General features: G+C 34.3%; 4 protein-coding genes across 11 annotated transcripts; 2 read left to right on the top strand and 2 right to left on the bottom strand.

Moving 5' to 3' along the window:
* Window positions 1-1,559: 1,559 nt before the first annotated feature.
* Window positions 1,560-2,268, bottom strand: LOC120166668 (60S ribosomal protein L39). Its single transcript, XM_039175905.1, has 3 exons — window positions 2,157-2,268; window positions 1,892-1,995; window positions 1,560-1,796 (listed from the first exon to the last, which is right to left on the bottom strand). The coding sequence occupies exons 1-3, from the start codon at window positions 2,157-2,159 to the stop codon at window positions 1,748-1,750; spliced, it is 156 nt and encodes a 51-aa protein (XP_039031836.1). The 5' UTR covers window positions 2,160-2,268; the 3' UTR covers window positions 1,560-1,747.
* A 1,327-nt stretch (window positions 2,269-3,595) lies between these two features.
* LOC120166667 (DCN1-like protein 4) lies at window positions 3,596-6,911 on the top strand. Of its 2 annotated transcripts, none has more exons than XM_039175903.1 (10): window positions 3,596-3,858; window positions 4,595-4,679; window positions 5,283-5,357; window positions 5,444-5,480; window positions 5,591-5,674; window positions 5,926-5,986; window positions 6,090-6,196; window positions 6,325-6,390; window positions 6,596-6,730; window positions 6,816-6,911. In XM_039175903.1, the coding sequence occupies exons 1-9, from the start codon at window positions 3,783-3,785 to the stop codon at window positions 6,692-6,694; spliced, it is 690 nt and encodes a 229-aa protein (XP_039031834.1). In that variant the 5' UTR covers window positions 3,596-3,782; the 3' UTR covers window positions 6,695-6,730; window positions 6,816-6,911. The 2 variants fall into 2 exon arrangements, with proteins under 2 accessions (XP_039031834.1, XP_039031835.1); XM_039175904.1 differs by having other exon boundaries at window positions 3,600-3,858; window positions 6,599-6,730.
* A 130-nt stretch (window positions 6,912-7,041) lies between these two features.
* On the bottom strand, window positions 7,042-13,700 carry LOC120166665 (class V chitinase-like). Of its 4 annotated transcripts, none has more exons than XR_005519949.1 (8): window positions 12,373-13,693; window positions 12,032-12,163; window positions 11,733-11,908; window positions 11,406-11,616; window positions 11,033-11,270; window positions 10,781-10,931; window positions 10,277-10,656; window positions 7,042-7,143 (listed from the first exon to the last, which is right to left on the bottom strand). XR_005519949.1 is itself a non-coding variant. In XM_039175901.1 (7 exons), exons 1-7 carry the CDS (start codon window positions 13,487-13,489, stop codon window positions 10,348-10,350), a joined length of 2,334 nt encoding a protein of 777 aa, XP_039031832.1. In that variant the 5' UTR covers window positions 13,490-13,693; the 3' UTR covers window positions 9,973-10,347. The 4 variants fall into 4 exon arrangements, 2 of the variants coding, with proteins under 2 accessions (XP_039031832.1, XP_039031833.1); XR_005519948.1 differs by lacking the exon at window positions 7,042-7,143 and adding an exon at window positions 7,475-7,658; XM_039175901.1 differs by lacking the exon at window positions 7,042-7,143 and having other exon boundaries at window positions 9,973-10,656.
* A 1,584-nt stretch (window positions 13,701-15,284) lies between these two features.
* On the top strand, window positions 15,285-18,622 carry LOC120166643. Of its 4 annotated transcripts, none has more exons than XM_039175876.1 (9): window positions 15,285-15,508; window positions 15,622-15,672; window positions 16,048-16,069; window positions 16,444-16,558; window positions 16,707-16,739; window positions 17,109-17,234; window positions 17,576-17,682; window positions 17,760-17,861; window positions 18,070-18,622. In XM_039175876.1, exons 1-9 carry the CDS (start codon window positions 15,374-15,376, stop codon window positions 18,426-18,428), a joined length of 1,050 nt encoding a protein of 349 aa, XP_039031807.1. In that variant the 5' UTR covers window positions 15,285-15,373; the 3' UTR covers window positions 18,429-18,622. The 4 variants fall into 4 exon arrangements, with proteins under 4 accessions (XP_039031807.1, XP_039031808.1, XP_039031810.1 ...); XM_039175877.1 differs by having other exon boundaries at window positions 15,289-15,508; window positions 17,760-17,831; XM_039175879.1 differs by having other exon boundaries at window positions 15,455-15,508; window positions 16,649-16,739.
* The last annotated feature ends 856 nt before the right edge of the window (window positions 18,623-19,478 follow it).

The raw sequence follows: 19,478 nt of genomic DNA, 5'->3' as shown, positions 1-19,478 counted from the left end.
CCTGTTTTGAGAATGTAAGTGTCAGACCATAGGTTGTTTGATGACCTTGTATTAATTTTAAAAGCCTTCAACCCTACTTTTATAGTTGGTCAGTAGAGTTGCTAAATAGGAACAATTTTGCAAACAATAAACAATGAAAGATTTAATAAAATTAATTTTAAAAATTTTTATGTTAATTTTAAAAAAAGTTTGGGGAAGAAAAAAATGTTAATTTTATTTTTAAAAAAACGTTAATTTTTTTTTATTAGTTTACCCTAACATTAAAAAAAGTTAAAATTTTTAATTAATTTTAATATTTTGATTTCCTTTTTTTAAAATATATCATTATTTATAAGAACCAGGATTTTTGGACTATGTCTGAACAGCATAACTCAAGCTGGATTCTTAAACGAATTCTGAAAATTCGATGCATAGCCAGTGCCGTGTCGCTTTCTTCTGCATCTAACACTACGCAAATTTGGAATGAGATTCGGCCTAAAAATAGCAAAGTCATGTGGCATAAGTTGATTTGGTTTTCTCTCCATGTACCGAAGCATAGTATTATTTCTTGGATGCTCATTCTGGATAGTCTTCCTACCAAGGACAGATTACACCGATTCGAGATTATTTCTAATGCTAATTGTATCTTCTGTAATGATGGAATAGAAACAAGAGACCATCTTTTTTGCAATTGCAGGTTCACAGCTTCTATTTGGACTTCTCTGCTCCTTTCTGTCTGGTTTCCATATGTCTTTCTCCTCTTGGTCCAACATTCTGGAATGGACAGCAACCTCATGGAAGGGGAAATCTTTGATTTCAACTGTTCTAAGACTTTCTTGGTGTGGGTTTAATTACATCATTTGGGAAGAAAGAAATCGAAGGATTTTTACGGGGAAAAGTCGAACCACCACTAAAATCATCAACAATGTTAAGATGATTGTTGGGATTGTTCTAAGTAACGGGTCCATTGATAGAAACGATAGCATTAACTTATTTTTATGTAGCAATTAGGGTATAGTTTAATTTTGTTTGTACATATGTTCCCCATTCTTTTGAATCTTGATTGTAATGTTTTGTAGCAGGTTCTGCTATTTGGGTAATAAAAGTTAATTATCTAAAAAAAATTAATTTATTAAAACTATGATCAAATTAAAAGAATATATAAATAACATGAACTATTTGTGTAAGTATACCATCCAGGTAAGCCAATTAACTGACAAGTCATGTGTTTTTTTTGTCACGCCTATTAACGGCAAGTGACCAATTTGTAACAAACGATAATATTAATAACCGATTTGTAACTTTTGAAACATCAATGGTGAAAACAAAAATTTACCCAAAAATTAGTGACCATTGGAGTAGTTTACCCATAAATTAATGCTTCAAGGCATGTCACTCGATTCTAGCTCCCAAAAAAAAACCATATAACCTAATTTCAAGAATTAATTCCTAAGGCCACAACGGTTCAGCTTTACTTCATACATTACACTTGAGCACACATAGATCAACAAGATGATAAATGTTTTGACATATAAAGGTAAATTAAAGCAACCAGCAAGGCCGAATATACTACCATGCGATAACACAAAGATTAGATAGTATAAAATAAAACTAAACCAAAGTTGCTAACAATATCATAAAAAACTTTGATAAAAAGATCCCTAATGGTTATCAAAATATAAATCCTTACATAAATTAATTCTGAAAATAAACTTAGAAGACTGAAAATAAAGTCTTGACAGCTTGAGTCCCAAGAAGCCCATCTAACTTAGAACCCTAGCTTGGTGCGGCGCCAGTGTCTACGCTTAGCATTATACCTTCAATCCAAAAAGAAATAAAAAACAGTAAATACTCTGAAAAGCTTTAAAGTTAGACGAAACAAGAACAAAAAAGTAAAAGAAAATGTAAGAACCTAATGGTGTTGTCGGTTCGCATGCGGATCCAGTAAGGAATAGGTCTGTTCTGCCTCATCTTCTTGGCCAGCTTCTTCTTGATCCTGAAGGTCTTGTGCGAAGGCTGTCAAATTAAACCATTCAAGACTCAACACTAAACTTTTTCTTTGGACGACAAATGTGAAAACGAAAACAAGAACGATCGAAATTCAAGCTTAAAATTGAATAGCTCAAATATCATCTAAGGTAATGATTAATCGAAGGAAGAAGAAGAAGAGGTGTTACCATTTTTGCCACTTCCGCTGTTCAGACGAGTGCGGCACGAAGGTCCTCAATCCGCTTAGTGAGAGCTTTGGAAACGGGGACGGTGAAAACCTAATATATTTGTGCTGAGAGTGAATATGGGATTTTTAGGGTTTGCTTGTTATGCCTTTTTAGGCTTTTTCGCTATGATTTTCGGCCCAAATGATGATGGGATTTGCGGTCCGGTGGATCGTTTCTCCTCATTGTTAGGCTCTTTATCCGAAATTTTTTTATGTTGAGTTTTTTTTTAATTATTATTATTTAATTCAATATATATATATATATATATAGGTCGATTGAGTATAATATCAGTTTGTCATTATTATTATTGTAATATTTATAAACATATGTTGAGAGCGGACATTATATATACCATGTGATATATATCATATTATGATTTTAGTTAAATACATGATATTACTATGTTATTACATTATTATTCTGTGGACATAATAATATCATATTATTGTGATATGTATCGTATCATTATATAAGTTGTATGATAATATTATATTAGCGCTAAAAATTGATTATTAATAAATTAATAATTTTCATCCGTTCATATGATAAATTAAAATAAAATATTAATAGTGAAATTTATAATAAAAAATAAGTATTTTATCAAACATTATGAATTAGTTTTGACATTATATCCTTAATAAAATATACTTATAGATATTAGTTAAAATAGATATAAACTACTCTTTTTATAAAATATATATAATACTTATCCTACATATTCTCGTCACACGTGTGATGTTATTCCAACAATCACCGATTATTTTAAAAAACGAAAAGTAAATATTTACATTTAAATATACTTATTATATATATTGTGCGGGTGAAAATGATGTGAGAAGAACGGGAATGTAACATGATAAGTAAAGATAAAATCGATACAAAGATATATTCATGCTTGTTTCATTATCGTTGACAGATGTAATTTTGATTTCTATCATTATCTTATCATTTATCGGTTTTATCCATCTATAAAGTAATAAGGATTCTCAAGAAACCCACCTTCTTGGTAACCTTAGTGTTTGTGTTTTTACCGGGTAAATCATATATTTAGTCATTAATTATTCGTACGATTCAAATTTTTAAGAAAATTATGTATAATGTTATATTTTGGTCAGCTATTGTTAAAAAAATTAACAATATAACATCATCATAAAACAACGTCATTTTATTATTTAAAAAAATAAAAATATAATATCAATAATTATATTAATTTATTAATGATAAATAATTAAAATATAACATGAGATATAATTTTAAAAAAGAATTGAGTGGTTAAAGTAAAATTATATTAATAATAGAGTACAACGCATACTATATACTACAGCCCATCGTAATTATCAAATAATTCTGTTTTCCCTTTTCCCTTCTTTTTTCTTTCTCTCCAAATTTCTAATACCCCTACGCGCAGCAGATACCCGCGTGGGGCGTCCACCTCTCCATCGTAGAAATATGATCTCAAACGCCTCTCTCTGAATATTATTGGATCTAGGGTTCTGGGTTTCTTTTTCCACTCTAGTCAAATTGTGATCAAATCAAGTGGTTGTGGTTGCTCCACCGTTTGCTTCAATCCGATCTCTTTTAACGCCAATGCCTCCTCGCGCATCTAAGCGAAAATCTGCCCCACCCAATTCCTCATCCGTCACATCATCCGACGGTCGTTCTGGTACATTTCCCTTTTTCGTTTTCCGTTTCTTTCTGTGGGAGAAAAAAACTGATGTTGCTATTCTAATGTTTGCTACACGAGAAAGCGCGGGAACAAAAAAAGATTAAATGATTTTTTTTTTTGAAAAAAAGACCGAGAATTGTACAAGCCCCGATAATTATTTACAACAATTGCCGTTTTTTTTCTTTTGGGTTGTTGGTATGTGAATGAAGGTTATTATATTTTGATTGGTTTCTCAGAAACCTCAGGAAAAAGTGAAAATATTAAATTGAAGCATCGTGCGCTTGCTAATAAAAATATCCCTATAACAAACTTCGGTTAAATCGTTTCTATTATAGGTTTTCTGGTTGAATGATTATTTTGCAACTTATGTCTACATCCCGCTGAAATTTTGAAATATCCCCCTTGATTGAATTAATTTTATAATATTACAGGGTCATTTTTTTTCACAGCAAATTAGAGAAAATAGCAAGTAGGGGAGACTTGCGTCAAAAATAGGGTCTTTTCTAGCATTATACCTTAAGATAATTCCATGAGTGAGGAGTTCAACCTTTTGAAAGGAATTTGCTTTTTATTTTGATAGTTCTAAATTGGCTATAACCATTTAATATGCTATATTTTACATGTAACAAACCAACTTAGCCTCATTTTCCTGTTGTTGGCAAGTTTTAGTAGAATAGCAATCTGACTTGAATGTTTTTCTGGTGAGGTATTCTAACTAGATATTTTGTTTCAGTCTTAAATAAAGCTAAAACAAAGGGGATGGAAAAATTAGATCGGTTGTTCAATACGTATGCAAATAGTTCCTTAGGCATGATTGAGTAAGTACATTCTGTCTACATTCTTTATATTTCTTGATCTACCGGTATGGTGGTATCGACATTTTGCTCTGACTCAATGGTGATTGGTGTTATCATTTATGAATACAATAGAATAAAAGGCCAAACCAAGCTCTTATCATTTTTCAAGGTCAACATCTCTCAGCTTTTGGTTTGTAAAGGTGTTACATTTAATTATCATCTGTTTTAAATTGTCTTGTGAACAAAATGTCAATGAAAAGCTTGTGAACCTTGTTAAAATTGTTGGTTGAACGTAATTTCTCACAGTTTGTTGTATGTTTTGTAGATATATTTCATATCAAAGCATTGACAATAAATGCTTCCACTAAGAATTCATTGGGTAAAAAAGTTATATGTTCCCTTGGGAATGGGAAGAATGTGCTGTGCCATTTTATTTTATTTTTTAAAAATAATCTTTGTCTGAATTTGAAAGAAATTCTGATTGTTTTGATGCGAGGCTATACACTGCCACAAACCTGATTTGTCTGAAAAAATTAACATAAGCCCCATTGGGAGAACAAAGAGGATTTTCTTTAGATTATATTGTGCTTCTCCTTTTTATAATCCCTTAGTTTGCTTGAGCAGTCCAGAAGGTATTGAAGCACTATGTGCAGATCTAGGAGTGGACTACACTGATGTGAGGATATTGATGCTTGCTTGGTATGTATTTGGTGCACAATGATCGGACCCCCTGTTTGGTGGGAGTTTCTTCTAATAATATTTTATATGTATTCTGCATCCCTCAGGAAATTAAAAGCTGAAAAACAGGGATATTTTACACAGGTAAGTAACTCTACTTGTATGACTTGCTGCATTCAATGGATACCATAATAGAGAACGTGAACAGCCATTAGATGAATGACCTATTTTTTCCTTCTCCTGCACTGAACCAGGATGAGTGGCAATCTGGCCTGAAAGCATTGGGCGTTGATTCACTTAGCAAACTAAAAAAAGTACTTCCTGAACTGGAGAAAGAGGTAGTTGTATCTGCTGTAATAGTCATTGCCACCATTTTAAACTCATTTTCTAATTGACAAATTGATGTAGGAAACGTGGCACACAAACTATTCAGAAGTCTTAATAATTCTGAAGATTACAAACAAAGTCATCAAATATAAAATAGAGCTCTAGACAACTTAAATGTTCTAATTACGATATCTCTATTTTCATTCAGAAGTAGGTGGTTTGGTGGTAGTACTAATTTTATATTTTATGCATCTGAAAATAGGTGGAAAAGCCATCGAATTATGAGGATTTCTATATCTATGCCTTCCGATACTGCTTGACAGGTTCCTATTAATTGAATGAAAGCAGCCTTTTTCCCCTCCATGCACATATTCACTTGACAGGATTACCTTTTAATAAAAATCTTACACTTATCCACTGCACCAGAGGAGAAGCAAAAGAGTGTGGACATTGAAAGCATCTGTGAGTTGTTGAACCTTGTTCTAGGGGTCCAATTTCGTCCTCAGGTTGATTCACTGGTTGAATATCTGAAGGTAGGAAGCCAAGTCTCTTTATGAGGCTGTTTTTCTTTGATCTTTAGATAGTGAAATGCCTGATTAGATTCACTCTTAATTATTAGAACATGCTCGCTTATGATGCTTGGACTTTGAATTTCTGGCAGGTCCAGAATGACTACAAAGTAATAAATGCAGACCAATGGATAAATTTTTTTCGTTTTTGCAAAGAGGTAAACCTTTAGCCTTTTGAAAATGCACTAGTTGTAGAACGAAAAATAATCATCCTGGATTCATTTTCTGATGGTTGACTTGTGTACTTATTTATATCGCATTGATAGAATGAACCATTTATGATATTGGATGGAAAGGCAATTTGTTTTCCCCCTTCCCTCTATCAATCTGTGGTCACTTTTTATAACTTTGAATCCTTGCTAGCAGATTAGCTTTCCAGATCTGGAAAACTATGATGAAACCCAAGCATGGCCCTTGATTCTTGATAATTTTGTCGAATGGATGAGAGAAAACCAAAGCTAGTGTAGGCATCTTTCTTATGTCTTGCAAATTCATAAGGTAAACGCTCTCTTTCTCTGTGTATGCTGATACCCTTGAAAGTATTAAATGAAGGATAAAATTTCATTTTGTTCATCTGCAACAGGACAAGACCTTGTGGGAAACATAACCGCATCAACCTTGGAGTTGGTTCATATCATGACTGATTTTACTGAACCAGTTTCTCCTGGTTAAGTTAAAGCTAAAGCTACAATTTTGTTGTCCTGCCACGGTTTATACATACTGTATTCATTAATATTTATTTCTTTTTTCCTTGTTAAAGCTATTTTATTGAGCTAAGAAGAAAAGGATTCGTTATTCAATGAAGGATAATTTTATTACAAAATATTTTTATATTTAAACCATGTTTTTCCACTTCTATAGATACCAAGGGAGTTTCAATCTTCATTAACCAAGAACCCATGCTCTTGAAGCTGCAAAAAAAAAAAACATCTATCAAAGCACAAGAAGTTCAATTTTCAATCAACTAAATAGTGTTAAAATACAAAAAAATGTTATAGAGAATTTCCACTGTGTATAAGGATCAAAGGCCCAAAAGAAATAGGCACGAATTCTAAGTGTTTGTGCAACCTCAATCTTCAACGTTGCTGTTATTGTAACGTCCTAATCCAATATAATCTAAAGATCGATGAATCAAAGTGTCACATTAGTAGACTATTGAAGTGATTAACCTAAAAAAATTCTTTAAAAAAAAACAATTAAGACATCCATAATAATAATAGCAAAATGAAATCATAGTATTGATTTAGAACGGGAGCCCCAAAATACATTCTAATTAAGTTTAATCAATATTTTAAAATACAATTACGACTCAAATACAAGAAGGTCCATGTACGATACATGCCCTTATAAATATACTCAAGACGTATTCAAAAAGCTGGCTCCGGTCTGGAAAACGGACTATGTAATGGCTTCTCGAACGCTCATCCTAAGAACATGTGCACGAAAACAAATTATGAATATTGAGCTCACAAGTTCAGTGTCATACTAATAACCAAACTATACTACATGTGTCCTTTACATGCACATGCTAGTAAACTTAAATATTAGCATATGAAGATGCTAAGCTAAACATACACATTGAGGTAGCCATTATGGTGTGGTCGGAGGGTTTCACTACATCTCAGAGACATACACCCCTCTAGCCTATCTAGGGTGAACTCTGAAATTTCTACATCGGAAACTTTCACCATAACGATCAACTCCTTACTAGTACTTGGGGCATCTACGCCTGATTGGTAAGAAGTGCCCTGTACACTAATTGAGACTTGTTCGGACATTTCTAACAAACAAACGTTCACCTTGCTACTAAAGTTTCTCGGATGTCCTGGTTGTTTCCCAAGTATCATACAATACTAGTTTTATGATTGCCTATTTTTAGCTCGTTTCTAGATGTGATTATAATTATTAGTTCCTACTTGGAATCTTATTTGAGAGGTTTTGATGGCCTTTACTCGTCCTACCCAGATACTTAAAACGAATAGGGTTTCTTATCCAAATAATGACGAGGGTACTGATACTCTTAGTTGGAGTATCGATACTGGGACACTAAGGTATTGATATTGCCCTTTGTATAGATAACAAATTTAGTTTCGATGTTCTGGAAAATCCCCGGCATCGTACTCCTAAATATAGTATCGATACTTCTATATGAGAGTGTCGATATTGCCAAGAGTATCGATACCAAAAATAGCTTCGGAGTTTTGAAAATTAACCCAGTATGGATATCCCTACTGGGAGTATCGATACTCGACCCTTAGTATCGATACTCCTTTGAGTACCGATACCAAAATTAGCTACTAGAATTCTAAACCTGTGGATGATATCAATATTACCCCTTGAGTATCGATACCTAAAGACCAATATTGATACTCATTGAATGAATATCGATACTCTAGACCTAAGCAACTTATACACTTAGACTATACGGAGAACAACATCGGTACATTTCTTCCAGTACATATACCTAAACCCAGGAATACCCGATTTTGGGCATGAAAATGCCACCTAACACTACCCATTTGCCCCCTTAAGATCACCAAATGATGTTTAAGTCTTATGTAAGTTTCTAAGAGTCATAAAAAGTCATTTTTACTTAGAAACACTTCAAATTAGAATATACCATAGACATGCCCATATACTTCATAAACTAATGCAAGCTAAGCAAGGGCACTAAAAGGTTCACAAATGGTATAGGAAGGTTTGAAATGTGTTACATTTGAGTCTTGACTGCTGAGAAACATCCCTCCTCAACCAAGGATCAACTTCCCCTTGCCTCTAGCATTAGAGCTTTCTCCACCCTCTTTTACTAATCAAAGATGATGGAAATGAGTTACTAACTTATTTCAAAGACCATAATGAACTTAAGAACACTTCCCTAAACTCAAACTTACCAAAAACGAACGGGAAATCCTTAACTTTCAAAAACCCCAATTAAAACCCCAACTAAGGCTTTGGTGACCAAACTTAGAGATTGAGAGCTTAAATGGAAGCTTGAGGTGGTGAGGATTTTGATTCTGTCACAAACGGAGGAGAAGGTCAGGGCGAAGGAATCATGATCGAAGCGAGAGAAGTGGTGAGGATGAAAGAGGAATTAGGGATTTTAGATTTTGGGGCAGATTTGAGAAAAAAAAAAGGAGAGAAGTCACATGAGCTACAAATGGGTCATGAGGAAATTAAAGGAGCAAGCCCATATTCAATTAACAGCCCAGCGGAGGATAAGTTTGTTATGCCATTGTCCAACTGTCAAGGTGATATTGGTCATAGCACATTGTAAGCAAATAAAACCATGTACTGAGGGAAAGAAAAATCTATCAAAAGAATGAATGAAGAATAAGTTTTCTGTAATCCCTTTCTTTCTCTTCTAAATCTCACGTATTTCTCTTCGACTCACGTTTTTTATTTCTCCAGTTCACAGTAGATTCTTACCTTGCAAATTACGTTCTGAGTTTGTAAGACTATCAAGTTTTCACCTTGAAATTTTTGAAAAAAGAGAAAAGAGAGGATTTGAAAGAAGGAAGAAGAAGTTGAGGGGACAAAGTCGATGACATAGGCATCCCATAGATGGGATCAACCTTTTGGAAGATTTTAAGGGTTATTCATCACTTGGTCCTTCCATTTTTGGTCAACTTCTAAAAGGGACATTTTTAGGTCTAGTTGAGCTTGAACCCAATTCATGAGAAGCCTGTATGAACCCAACACACTATAGAAATGCTACACGGTTGGCTCTAAAGCCCATTTGGGTTACCCGGAATTTAGGGCGTTACAGTTATATAATTATCATACCCAACCCAAGTTGAACCGACATAAGAATATGTTGACACACTATCCATGGCATGTTCTATAATGGCATCATTCTTCTTATTGAACTCCTCTACTTCTTAACTCAAAGAATGATCCCAGTAATAAAAGAAAATATTGTTATCTCCAGGTAATCTAAATCCGAGTAATGTTGTCTATAGTGTGTGTAAATTCATCTAGATTTGAACCAGACACATACTGCCTCGTGGTCATATTACAATCTTAAAAAAAAAAAAACTCATATACCTCCATACACGTTAACACCCCATCATCTCCTGGCCCTACTGCAATTCCATCTTCCATGATAGTAGGCAGTCTCACCGGGGCTCCAATTCTGAAATCTGTGGATCATTGAATGAGCAAATTTCTTGTTGTGATGCGGACGTACTTCCTGTATTTTTATCTGCTTTCACAGAGAAAGCCGGTCTTTTAGGAGTAGTAGCCGCAGTAGAATCATTTTTAAGCATGCTGAACACTTCTAACATGGTTGGTCTATCATCTGGATTCTCTTGCACGCAAAGCAAAGCGACTTGCATACATCTCATGATTTTACAAGTCGAAGATGAATCATCAAGTGATGTATCGATAAACTCGAGGCCTCTATCATCGCCCCACAGTTCATACGCCTGCAAATCAACAAATTCCTTTGTCAATCATTGAATTAGCACCAATTTTAGATGAGAAAGAATCCATGGCCAGGACGGATTGTTTTTGCATCTCAAAAAATGAAATTCATGGCAATTAACTTACATATTCAAGAAGGGTTAAGCTCTCCTGTGGGCCATAATAGCATGTGTTCCTCTTGCCACTTATGATTTGCAGAAGAAGAACTCCAAAGCTGTAAACATCATACTTAATGGAGTATATACCTTTTCTCACATATTCTGGAGGAACATAGCCACTGCGTTGAAATGTGTTTTCCATTAAAATGCTAAGCAAATTAAGCATACATCACGAGAAAGGATCAAAGAAAGCTCTTCTTTGAACAAGGTTTTAGCTTACTATGTTCCAACAATTCTATCAGTGTTTGCTTCATTTACATCCTTGTTGAAAAGTCTAGCCATCCCAAAATCTGCTATCTTGGCGTTCATATCGTAATCCAGCAATATGTTACTAGCTTTTAGATCCCGATGAATCAACGTAATATTCGAATATTCTTGAAGATACAACAGTCCTTGAATGATCCCTTCAATGATGTGCACACGCTTTTCCCAATCTAAAACATACCGCCTGATCGGATCTGGATGAAAAGTTCAGAAGCCGAAGACAACAAAACGAGAAAATCCCACCTTAGATTATGTTACGAAGAGTAAGAATTATGTACAACATGTGCTTTAAACTGTAAGTGAAGACTTAAAATCAGCTTATAGCCTACCATAGAGATAGAGATCTAAGCTTTTATTTGGCATGTATTCATATATCAGCATTTTTTCCTCCTTCTCAGTGCAATATCCCAACAGCCTTACTAGATTTACATGTTGAAGCCTGGCTGTCAATGTAACCTCATTTTGGAACTCCTCAGCTCCTTGAGTCGAAGTTTGGGAAAGTCTCTTCACTGCAATTTCCTGCCCTCTAGGTAACTTGCCCTATAAAAATTCAAAAGGGATACTTAATCATTATTTGCTGGTATCTGCAAATTAGCTTCAGCATTGAATGTAAATGCATCAAAGCTTATATACTAAACAAAGGTTGTTTTATTGACCTTGTATACGGGACCAAAGCCACCTTCTCCAAGCTTATTCGCACTCGAGAAATTATTTGTAGCTGCTTTGATGTTGGAAAACTTGAACACTTGCAAATGAGAAGCATAACTGCCAAAACTTTCAGCAGCTGATAAGTTAACTCTTGGGCTAGGAATGGTTCCTAAAGCCATTTCCCCTGTAAAAAGGAACCAAAAAAAGTGCCAGGAAAAACCAGAATAGTAAAAAGAACCTTTCCTTTTTTGCATTGCTAACAATCAGACCATATGCTCTCATTATGTTCATAGTTCGAGGCAATTACCTTCTGATTTAACCTTTCTTCTTCGCAAACAATACAGCATAGCCACCACTGCAATGATAGCAATCAGAGAAACTGGAAGGATGATTTTAAGCAACAAATGCTTCTTGTTTCCTTGATTTTCTCCCTCTTGAGCTGCCAATGTAGTTTAGCAGCATATTAATCAGAATTTGTCGTCAAAATTGATAAACTTCTCGGTATCGACTTTGTTTACTTTACCTATGATTGATTTGGTTGAAAGCTATATATTTAGCTACATAAAACAGAAAATATTAACAAAATCCCAACTCTCTAATGCAGAGTGCTTAAGCTCAAAATCTTCTGAGATTGTTGAAAACTCCTACCTGCCCGTGTGAGCATCCAGTTGTCGTCATTCGAAAGCTGAAATGCATTGAAACCGGCGAGTTTTCTATCCTTTGAATAGGAAATTTTGGCTCGGACAGCCTCCTCTCCATCAAAATTGATCCAAATTGTTGGGGAAGTGAACAAATTCACTCCATAAGTTGCATTGTATACACTAGCAGCTCCATAACCATAATCTCGAATATAAGATTGAATGGCTTTGTACCCCATGGAACCATCCATGGTGACCGCTGGACCCGAAGCCGGTGCACCAACTGCATTATCTTGGCTGTTCACCAACTTCCATGCATATCCATGGTAAGGCAAACCCAAAACCAGTTTGCTTGGTAGCATTCCTTTATTTAACCATTCACTGATGCCAAAATCTGTACTAACATTACTAGATGGATCATACAAAGCAGCATGGACGCCTGTAAAATTCTCCCTTGTTGGCAAATGGTAATCATATGCCACAACATGTGCCCAATCAACGTTTCTTCTTATAGAATCGATTGGATAAGTTACCGTTCCAATTGTTGGCAAATAACGAATGGCTATTGTTAATATCAATGGCGACTCACCTGGTTTTCTAGGCTCTGAGTTAATGGCAGCTCGCCATTCATCTAATAAAACACCAATATTGGACAAATCTGTGCTGTTAGGCCAAACCCAGAACAAGTCTATTCCTTGAAAAGCATAACGCCTAGCTGCTTTCATGGAGGAATCAATGAAAGACTTCCTTGTAGAAGATGTTGAGACCATTGAAGATAAAACTGAGTCGTTAACCTTTTCACCTGATATAGATTTCCCTGTTGCGGATATCCCATTCCAGACGGATAACAGTGGTTTAACCGATGGATTTCTTCGTTTGACTGTGGTTGCAAACGTTGAGAAATATTGTTCGGAGGCAGAGGGGATAGAGAGCTGATAATTTGAGGCGTTCACTTCAGCAAAGGCACATGAAAGATGAGTGAACAAAGCTGAATTTATGTCTTGTATGGGGAATTCACCATTAGCGTACCAGTAACCACCTTTAATCCAAGTTTGTGCACCGGAGAAGTGGGATTGAGAAGAAAGGAAGAAGATGAAAATAAGGAAGAAGATGGGTTTGGATGCCATAGGAAACTACAGTACAATGTAGAAAAATCTTCCAGGTTTCACATTTTAACTGTAACTCTAGAATTAAACAGCCCTCCCCATTTACTTGTACTTAGATTCAAGGACACCTACGCTTACTTGAAAACGAAAAGCAATGCTCCAAATTCCAAACCAAACCCCAGTTCTCATACGTTACTGTCTTAATTGGCCGGTCGCATACGACGAACCCACTGTTAAAATAGGCTTGGTTAGGTCTTATATTTCGTTCTTTCTGTCACAGCCAGAGGCTTATCAAACTCCATGTTCAATTATGGGAGTTCTTTGATGATGGGTCGACACGTGTATGGAAACAAACAAGCAAACGTACCACATAATCATTTTCTCTTTTAGTTTTAGTATTTTAAACAAAACATTTTATATACAATTTAAATGGTTCTTAGAAAATTAAATTAAAATAATTTTTTCTATTTAGTTCATTTTTAATAAAATGGAGAATTAATTGTACAAATGATTTGTATTGTTTATAAAGAAAGAAAGCGAAATGTCTCTAATTATGCTTGAAAATAAATTTTAAAAATTATAATATGTATTTTAATAATATAATATCATTATACTGATTGCATCTGTCTAAAATTCTTTTTAGCTATTGACAATATACTAATCTTATAGATGTAACTGTTAAAGTCATGATCGTTAAAAAAAATAACATTCATTCTTAACCACAGAGATCCCTTAACAACCTTAACTAATTATAATATTCATATCCTAATCAACAAATTGTATCAGATAATACTTTAATAATTTTTACATATACAACATAAAAAATCTCATAAACATATTAATTCATCATTAACAATACAAATTATTTTTTATATGTTTTTTTTGAAATACTTTGTATTACTTATCTTAACTTCAATTTTTCTGATGCCCAACCTCCAATCCTCCATGCATGCATAAAAACATTATGAATAATCCTAAATTCGACATCCAAAACTAAACCGTTCCTTAAACTTCCGGTGAAAACATTATTTATTATGATAATTAAATAAAAATATGTATAAAAGGGTTAACTACAGGAATAATCATTTATGTTTGTGTTTTGTCCGCTTTTGATCACTGATTTCAAAAATACATAAGATATGGTTGATTTCGTTTTTATTTAATTAAGATATAGTCACTTTTATTTTTTTATTTATTTAAGATGTAGTCACTACGGATTAACTGTCGTTAACAGATTAAGTGATGTGATATTTTGGTATAATATCACATATCACATTTTGTCAATATTATTTACATATTTTCTTAATTTAGTCATACTTTTAATAAATTTAATCCTCTTATCGAATGGTGTCACGTGTTAATGGTGTCATGTGTCACCATTATGTTAGAGGACTAAATTTATTTCAATTTAATATATTTATTTTCCACCAATTTACTTTGCTTTGTTAAATAAAAATAAATTAAATTAAAATAAAGTTAGTCTTCCAATCGAATGGTGACATGACACAACACGTGGTACCAATGACAGTGACATCATTCGATTAGAAGATTAAATTTATTTTAATTTATTAAAAGTATGGCTACATTGAGATAATATGTAAATAATAGAGATCAAATGTGTGTTATACCAAAATATTTAACGACAATTAACTCATGGTGACCACATCATAAGTAAATAAGAACGAAGTGACCATATCTCATGTATTTTGAAATCGATGACCAAAAATTGGCAAAATAAAAACATAAATGATCACTCATGTAGTTATCCCTTTTTAAATATATACATATATATGTGGTGAAAACAGAAAAGAAAACAAAGAAATATTATCTCATGAAATCAAACGACCATTTAAAATTGAATGAACGGTTGACCTTCTTAATGAAAGAATAGTACCAATAAAACAAATGCTAAGCGCGTTACTCCTCCACGCGCCTACTCTCAGTTTGCTCTGCTTTTCGTCCTCCCTTCAGCCTCAGCCAAAGCCCCGCCCTTCCATGGCTTCCTGTTCTCTCGTTCGTATCGCCGTTGTCGGAGACGTCGTAAGTTCACCCCTTTCCTCCGTCGGCTTTCCTTTTCATAATTTAATCTTACGTATCATATTGAAATTTTCCTTTCGTTTTTCTTTCTTTCTAAATTTGGGTTTTTATTGAAGCACGATGATTGGGACCTTGAAGAAGACACGAAGGCACTTCAATTTCTCAAGGTAATTTTAAAAGCTAAAGTTTAACAAAGTTTGGATTTTGAGAGAAGAAAACATAAGGGTTCTACTTTAATGTGAAAAGTGAAAATAAACGAAAGTTAGTTTGCTAGATCGATTTGGGTGCTTGTAATTAACTCGGCGCTCAAGCTTTGGGAATTTTAATCCCAAATTGCTTGATTACATGTGTTAAATAAAAGTGTACAAATTGCCTGATTACATCTCATAGATGATAGATCCGATTGATTGTTTAAAAAGATTCCACTCAATTAAAGATTCGTTTTTTAGTGTTTTTTTTCTTTACATGAACTCTTTTTGAGGTTTGAAAGTTTTCATATAGATCTCGTTACCTATCTGATGAGAGATTTTGTGAAAATGCAGCCCGATTTGTTGCTCTTCACAGGCAGGTTCCTCTTTCCTCAGTGTATATCGACCCAATTTGTGCTATGAGTATTCATCTTTGGAGTCTTCCCTCTAATTTTTTGCCGGCTCCAATTGGTGAGTCAAGTAGAAAATATCCATGCATTGTAACCGCGTCGAGGCTAGACTGTTTTGCCATTTGACACTCCTGAATATTTCTGGTACACTCAAGAATTTTTCGTTCATTGAAAAGAAAATAGATAACTGAAGATTATGCGCCTAATCAATGCGACCAATGTCTAGCTCTTGCTCTAACTGAACAACTTATTACATTTGTTTCCCAAAATCTAACCCTGTAGGATGTAAATCTTTTGCTATCCTTTTTTTCCTTTGTTCACATGCTTTTCCTATATTCAGGTGATTTTGGTAATGAGAATGTCGAACTAGTTCAAAATGTTGCAGCTCTCAACTTTCCAAAAGCAGTTATTTTGGGAAATCATGATTCTTGGAGCACTCAACAGTTTTCTTCTAAGTAAGTTACTCATGCCCAATGGATTTACTAATATGTTTGTGGGGAGTGTTCGGATTTTGATTTGGCGGTTCCTGTGCATGTTTAATGTAGCTAGTTTTGTGTTAGACAATCTAATGATTTCTAATCCAGGACGTCTTTTCATGATTAGGAAGAAGGATCGAGTTCAACTTCAGCTAGAATGGTGAGCTTTCCTGATATATAAAAAAGGAATTTTAAGAATGCATGCTTCTGTAATTTTCTATATTCCATCTCGTTTTCCATGCTGGATGCTAACTGTGAAAATTTGAGGCTTGAATTATTCAGGTAAAGTGTGTTTCAAATCCCAATATAATTCTAGGCTATAATGATCTTCTGTTGCCAAATGTTGAATAATAATAATAATAATAATAATAATAATAATAATAATAAAATGTGAACATGTGGATGTCGGACTTTGGCTACAATCAGAGTTAATTGTATCCATCACCATATGAACTTTTGGTTATAATCATTTTTAAGTCGTAGAATTCAAAGTGCATCAGTTCATAATAATGCTACTTTCTTGGTATAGTCTTGGACAGGAGCATGTAGGTTATAAACGTCTGGACTTTCCTTTACTAAAGCTCAGTGTTGTTGGTGGACGGCCATTTTCATGTGGGGGTCAGCGAATATTTCGGAAAAGGCTTCTGTCTGCAAGGTAGTATTGCATAGTGGCAGCTATTTGTTAGTTTAGTATCTGTTTCTTTGACCTTCTATCCTTTTTTTGTTTGTGTGTTTGGTCCTTTTACTCTTTCCCTCTAATGACTTCATTTTTTGCAATTTGAACTTATCTATTATTTCCATTTCTAGAAACTGTTGCTTGGCTTATCCGTTCATTTTGCAAAACACTTGAATTGACTTTATTAGATATTAACTCCTCCGTAACCTAATGAGCTAGCAAATTAAACTGGCAGTTCTAATGGGATTGTGATCGGGAAGTCTTGCTCGTCTCAGAATTTTTATTCATGTTGTAATTTACCAAATTGGAGTGTCATTTAGGTATGGAATCCAAGAGATGGATGAAAGTGCCAAGAGAATCTATAAAGCTGCACTTGGGACCCCAGAAGATCATCTAGTTATACTTCTTGCACATAATGGACCTACAGGTGTATGGACTTGGCAATTCAACCTTTATTTAAGACCAATTGATTTTTCCTATAAAAATAGGTGTTACTTTTTGTAGGCCTGGGCAGTGAATTGAATGACATCTGTGGAAAAGATTGGGTGTTTGAAGGTGGTGATCACGGTGATCCAGGTAATTTGTCAGGATTTGGCTCCTTTCAGTGCAATGTTCCAACTTTCTTTCAAAATGATTAGTTATTTCGCTCTGTAGTGTGCTTAGCAAGATTGGTAGAAAAATATGACTCTGAAGACCGGATGTAGGAGCATGAAAACTAATGTATCAAATGTCTTTCGTCGTGCAATTTATTTGCCTATGATGAGAAAAAAATCACTGGCCTCGTGTCGAGCTAACAAAAATATTTCTGGTACAGATCTAGCACAAGCTATCTCCCACTTGAAACAGACTGCTACCTTCTCTATTCCACTTGTCGTGTTTGGTCACATGCATAAAGAATTGGCACATGGGAATGGTCTTCGCAAAATGATTGTAGTTGGTTCTGATGACATTATATACCTGAACGGAGCCATAGTTCCCAGAGTGAGACCTATAAATAAGACCCCGCTGCAAGCATCCAATTCTGATGGTACCAACAGAGCCTTCACTTTAGTTGAGATATCAAATGGACAAGTGGATAAAATTTCCGAAAGCTGGGTGTCCGTTGTGGGGGATGAGACAACATTAGAAGAAGAGCACATACTCTTCAAATCGAACGGACAGTCTTCTCTGTGATTGGATTCGAGTTTGACTACTTACACGCGACAGAATTAGTATGTGAAACAATACTCTGAATCTTGCTTTCTAATCATCCTTATGTAGCAGGAATGCGACTTTTATCTTAACTGGTAAAGAATTGTTAATGTGAAATATTGAAATATAGAGTTGTAGTTCATACTTTACATGTCTGAAATGGGCTAGCTTTCAGCTTATAGTATTGTTTTGTTGACAACTCGAAACAGGGTCTGAGATAGTCGTTGGATCCCTAACTAGTATGATTATAAATGAACAGAACATTTGCTCAATAGTTTCTAACCAGCTCGTTTCACTTACGGCTCAACCGGCTGGTACTTTGCAAGGGGGACCCTCTGGCTTAGTATCATTTTGCTTTTCCTCCCTCAAAAGAAGTATATTCTTTGGTAAGAGTGTGGTGAAAGGAAAGGGAGAAATCATGAGAGAAATCAGGTGGCAATGGTTGACCAATTTGTTCTGAATAAAAAAGTGAGCATGAAATTTTTATATATTCAATTCCATTACCTAGATTTCTTCAATAATGATTATAGGCTCATGGCACTAATAAAAATATATTATCAATGGACTCTTTTCCTTTTGTGAAACACCTTATTAAACAGATCACTTTCCTTTTCCTGCCAGTTGCGTATGCTAGCATATTTTCAGAACAAAACTTTATTCTTCATGTCTTTGGTCATATTACAATATATTTATTATTTGGGCAATCTTTTAGATAATGTGTTGGTCGTATAATTTTGGGAAGATGCATCGAGTATAACGCCTCTCTCATATATATATATTTGGATTTTAAGATTTAATGTTTAGATTTAAGGTTTAGGATTTAGGATTTAGGATTTAGGATTTAAGGTTTAGAATTTAGGGTTTGGGTTTAATTTTGACTATTATTGGAGCACTATGTGTCTCCCAATTAGAATCGCTTTGTGTTCCTTATGTTTTAGGAGTTACTGTAGCATACGTATTATTCGAACAAACAAATAATTTTGGTCCACTATTATTTAAGTAATTTTTTTCACATCGTTACTGTAAAAAGTA

Source organism: Hibiscus syriacus, unplaced genomic scaffold, assembly GCF_006381635.1.
Source record: "Hibiscus syriacus cultivar Baekdansim isolate YM2019G1 unplaced genomic scaffold, ASM638163v2 tig00111641_pilon, whole genome shotgun sequence".
NCBI lineage: Eukaryota > Viridiplantae > Streptophyta > Magnoliopsida > Malvales > Malvaceae > Hibiscus > Hibiscus syriacus.
The sequence above is the reverse complement of the archived record's forward strand: the minus strand, read 5'-3'. Positions and strand labels throughout refer to the sequence as shown.